Raw genomic sequence first — 5,320 nt, 5'->3', positions numbered from 1 at the left:
AATCTTTCTACCTCCACACTGGAGCAGGAAAGCAAGTCTGGAGAAGAGGAAGTTGACGTGATGGCAAGCAACAACTCCCAAGAGGCAGGAACCAGTAATATGAACCCGAAGAATGAGTATGGCCCCTGGGTACTTGTCAGACGGAAGAAAGTAGGGTAGAAAGGTAGTGCCTTATGTAATCCTAGTACAAAAATTGATGTGGGCCCTGTGCATGGGATTGTCCACCAGTTCGAAGGTCTTGTTTCTTATGTGACTTCAAACAATCCTAGAGGTAATGCTAGAGGGGCCCATGGACCCGTGGATGCTTTAAGGAGTAAGGGCAATATTGGCAAACCGAAACAAACCTCCAGCAGTGGGGTTAAGATAATTCCCATCACGTCTAATATTGCCTTACCCCAGGCACCCTCATTAAACTTTCTCCAGAAGCAAACTCCTCCCACAGATTTTTTGTTTAGTTCAAAAAGCTCTGATAAGGCCTCAACTACTTAGAACCAACCTAAGTGGACTGAGATTGATGGAAACACAGTTGCTCGTGGACCCACACAGTCGCCATTCGCGCATTGCTTGTGCAACAAAGGTCCAAGCAAGTCCCCATGGAAGTAAAGCCAAGTCAGGAATGGGCAATCCTCCGAAAAGGGAAAATCATGGCTCTCTCTCCAAGTCTAATGGATCAAGTATGAGCAAGCCCAACCATGATTTGGGGGTGGTTCGACTTGGAAGAAATGAAGGCGTGGCGTCTCATTTTCCCCTTAACACCGGAGAGCAAAAGCATGAGGTACCTACCACTGTCGAATCCGGCTTGGTTGGAGTGCGAAAACCCCTGGTGGATATTCCCTTTAGACAAACCGTCGGTAACAAAAGCGAAAGTCTTAAATTGGAAAGCCCTATCGCTGCATTTGCTGGCGCAAAGCTTGAGCGAATTGGGTCTGGAGGAAGAAGGCGTGGGAAGGAGAATATGGATACCCAGAACGATGGCAGTGAGGTGCTGGGGAAACGAAGTTTCAAAGGACTTGGTCCTGATAGACCAGTCAATGTTGAGGTTTAGTTTGATGCTATACTAGAGGGAGAAGAATCTGGGGATTTTAAAGCATGTGGCGACCTTCGCGAAGGGGGTGGATTGGCCCAGGAATTTGTTGAGGGAAGTGGGATGGAGTTTGTTGAGCAGTGCGGAGGCTCAGACTCAACCTGATCTCTGTACCTTATCTCCATTATTTAATCCAATGAAGATCATTCTCTGGAATTGTAGAGGGGCTTTAAACCCTCGTTTTCATACGGTGTTGACGAATCTGATTAATACTCATTCTCCTTCCATTGTGATTGTCACTAAAACTAGAATGGGAGGGGAAAGAGCAAAAGAGATTACTAATAGGCTCCCTTTTGACGGAGCTTTGCACGTGGACACCATTGGTTACTCTGGTGGCATTTGGGTCTTATGGAACTCAGACGATGTAGAGGTTACTCAGCTTGCAAAAACTGAGCAAGAAATCCACGTTGAAGTTAAGGTATGTTCCTCAAACGTTTCCTAGGTTCTTTCTTCAATTTATGCTAACCCTAGATTAGAGGAAAGGAAATTGCTATGGAATAATTTATCTACTATTGCCCTTCTTCATCGGCTTCCCTGGCTGATTATGGGAGATTTCAATGAGTTACTCTCTTGCAATGATAAACTGGGTGGTAATCCCCTCAATCCTAGACGTGTTCAGTTGTTCAAAGACTGTCTTGATTCGTGTGGGATGGTGGACCTAGGCTTTCATGGACCTAAGTTTACCTAGGTAAATAAAAGGGAAGAAGGGCACTTCATCCAGGATAGGCTTGATAGAGGGTTTGCCAATATTGATTGGAGGGACTTATATCCTGAAGCTGTTGTTCATCATCTAACTCATACTTACTCTGATCATTGCCCTATTCTCCTCAACCTTGATAACCCCCCCCCCCTTCAAACCTCTCCCAACCTTTTCACTTTCAACCTGTTTGGATGTCTCACCCCCTGTTTCCAAAAGTTGTTAGTGATTCCTGGGAGGAAAAGAGAGCTTTGTAACATTGAGTGTTTTACAACATTGAGTGTTTTACCAAGGATGTAATAGTCTGGAATAAAGATGTTTTTGGCAACATTTTCCATAGGAAGAATCAGATGGAGGCAAGACTTAGAGGTATCCAAGCTAGCCTTGCCAATGGTCCTAGTGCTTATCTTCTAAACCTTGAGGAAGTGCTAAGGAAGGAGTACTTGGGGATTCTCCAACAAGATGAGGATTTTTGGTCAGTCAAATCCAGGCTTAATTGGCTCATCCAAGGTGATAGGAACACCAAGTTTTTTCACTCATCTGCCCAGATCAGAAGGAGGAGGAACAGAATCGCTTGTTTAAAAGATAATCAGGGTAACTGGGTCCATGATGAAAGGAAGGTGGCTAGTTTAATAAGGCAAGGGTTTTATGATCTCTTCTCTACAAATGTTGAGAGTGTGCAAAGAAGCATTTGGAATATCCCTTCCTGGCCTTGTTTTTTGAATGAGGAAGATGCAATTGGGCTAACCGTGGGGGTGTCTATGCCAGAAGTTAAGGAAGGCCTATGGTGTCTTAAACCCCTCAAAGCCTCGGGGCCTGATGGCCTCCATGCAGGGTTTTTTTCAATCCTTTTGGAGCACTGTGGGTTATTCGATTTTTGAAGAAGTGAGGAATGCCTTTAGGGACTCTACCATTCCCCCGCACCTTAATGAAACTCTAATCACCCTCATCCTGAAATTCCATGGGGCGGATTGCTTGAATTCTTTTAGGTCGATTAGTCTCTGCAATACGGTCTACAAAGTAGTTACGAAGATTATAGTTAAAAGACTAAGACTGTTGCTCCCTAAGCTCATATCTCCACTCCAAACTGTCTTTGTCCCAGGTAGAATGGATTTGGATAACATGATCATTACCCAGGAGATTATTCATTCCATGAATCTCAAGAAGGGGAGGGCTGGCTATATGGCCATAAAAATTGATTTGGAAAAAACTTATGATAGGTTGGAATGGCATTTCTTAAGGGATGTTCTTACTCTCTACCAGCTTCCTACTTGCCTTATAGACCTCATTATGAGCTGTGTCTCTAGCTCATCTATTTCAATCCTCTTTAATGGTGGTAAATTAGACCCCTTTCTTCCTTCGAGGGGTATTAGGCAAGGCGACCCTTTATCCCCCTACTTGTTCATTATGTGTATGGAGGTTTTAGGGTTCCTTATAAATGAAAAGTGTGAGGAAAAGTTGTGGGACCCTATGAAAGCCTCAAGGAACGGACCAGCCTTCTCGCATCTGTTCTTTGCCGATGATCTTGTGCTTTTTGCCAAGGCTAATTTGAAAAATTGCACGAATATTAGAGAAACCTTAGACTCTTTCTGTGAGCTCTCGGGTTTGAAGGTCAGCCTAAGGAAATCTATAGTGTTTTTCTCCCCCAATGTTGATTTAGATCAGCGTAGTGAGCTTAGTGAAGTGCTTGGATTCAGCTCTACCCCTAACCCAGGGAAATATCTGGGGTTTCCCCTCAAACACTCAGGTGCAACCTCCCAAGATTTCAACTTTGTCATTGAACGGGTTCAAAACAAACTCCAAGGTTGGAAATCTAAGCTTCTTTCTATGGCCGGACCGATTGTTTTATCTCAAGTAGTCATTTCTACCACCCCAGCCTATGTTATGCAAGGATGCATTCTTCCTCAAAGAGTGCTTAATAGCATTGAAAAATAAATCAGAATTTTGTGTGGGGGTCTATTGATGAGGTTAAAAAAATGCATATGGTGAGTTGGAAAGAAATCACAAAGCCAAAAGCTAGGGGTGGCCTTGGAGTCCATGATGCTAAAGGAAGGAATGTGTCCCTGGCTGCCAAGCTTTGCTGGAGGATGGACCAATCCACCAATGCAAAATGGGCAGAAGTTTTGCAGAAAAAATACCAAGTCAGATCTGATCGGAAGAGTAAGGAACACTCTAGAGTGTGAACAGCTGTGTTAAAGGGCAAAGAAGTTTGTAACAAAGGTTCTAAGTGGACTATTGGCAGTAATAGCTCCTTAAGCTTCTGGTTTGACAAGTGGATGGGTGCTAGAATGGTGAGAGAACTCATGGAAGGCCCTTTGAACTATGGGGAGGAGTTCTTAACCATAAAGGATATAACTGTGGATGGGGACTGGAATTTGGGCTCTCTTTCCTTTAATTTCCCCTCCTTCTTACTAAGGAACATTTTATCTACTCCCTTACGTAGATTCGCTACGAGGGAGGATCAGGGAAGTTGGACTTCTAGCCCAAGTGGAGGTTTTGATCCAAAAAATGCTTACTTGATTACAGTTGGAGAAGATTTCTTGGAACCTGATTTTAATGGAAAATGGCTTTGGAAGCTCAGAACCCTCCCAAAAATCCATATTTTCTTATGGAAATTCCTTCACCTCAGCCTGCCTATGAAGAGTATTCTCACCCAGAGAGGTATTGAGGGCCTGGGTGGGTGTGCTTTCTGCCCCGCTGCTGAGGAGACTATTGTTCATGTCCTTAGGGACTATCCGACTGCTGCCAGGTTTTGGAGGATGTCCAGGTGCCCCCTCCTTCTTGAGCCTTCCTTTTGTGAGGATTTCGACACTTGGCTACAGCTGAACACCAAAACCAAACTCATGGCAGTTGGTAAAGATTACCTTTGGAGCGATTTCTTTCTCTTTGGAATTTGGCAACTGTGGCTTCAACGAAATAACAAAGCTTTCAAACAGCAAGATGCAAATCCAAACCTCCTTAAATTTGTTGAGATACAGGTCAGAGAATTTATGTATTATGTAGTTGATCCAGGCAAAGAGAGGGGTACTTTTGAAAAGGAGGTCCGTTGGAGTAAACCACCAATTGGATGGCACAAACTGAACACTGATGGTTCCTTGGTGGGAGCCAATGGCCTTGCTGGTTGTGGTGGAGTAATTAGAGATAGTAATGGTTGTTGGATTGAGGGCTTTGCAATGTCCATTCACACTACCTCGAGTATCACGGCTGAACTTTGGGCTTTAAGAGAAGGCCTCCACCTTTGTGTTGATGCGCAAATTCAAGCTGTTGAAATTGAACTTGATGCATCCGCAGCAATTTCCTTACTTACTAGCGACATTAGCTCTAATGGGGACCTCTCTGGTCTTATTGATGATTGCAGGGAATTGTTGCTGCAGCTGCCTCAAGCGAAGCTGTCTCATGTGTTTAGAGAAGCTAATTTCTGTGCTGATGTGCTTGCGCATATGGGATCTGCTGTTTCAGATTTTAATTCCCGTTTTGTTTCCCCCCCACCCCCCCCCCCCTCCCTGTGTTACAAAAACTAATCACAAAGTAACTACAAT

At 44.1% G+C, this 5,320-nt stretch overlaps 1 protein-coding gene across 1 annotated transcript; it reads left to right on the top strand.

The window, feature by feature from the left end:
• The first annotated feature begins 514 nt into the window (after positions 1-514).
• On the top strand, positions 515-3,716 carry LOC112036087 (uncharacterized). Its single transcript, XM_024068917.2, has 4 exons — positions 515-1,039; positions 1,227-1,502; positions 2,075-2,616; positions 2,771-3,716. The coding sequence occupies exons 1-4, from the start codon at positions 515-517 to the stop codon at positions 3,714-3,716; spliced, it is 2,289 nt and encodes a 762-aa protein (XP_023924685.2).
• The last annotated feature ends 1,604 nt before the right edge of the window (positions 3,717-5,320 follow it).

The sequence above is a fragment of the Quercus suber genome, unplaced genomic scaffold (assembly GCF_002906115.3).
Source record: "Quercus suber isolate HL8 unplaced genomic scaffold, Cork oak 2.0 scaffold_94, whole genome shotgun sequence".
NCBI classification, from domain to species: Eukaryota; Viridiplantae; Streptophyta; class Magnoliopsida; order Fagales; family Fagaceae; genus Quercus; species Quercus suber.
The sequence above is the reverse complement of the archived record's forward strand: the minus strand, read 5'-3'. Positions and strand labels throughout refer to the sequence as shown.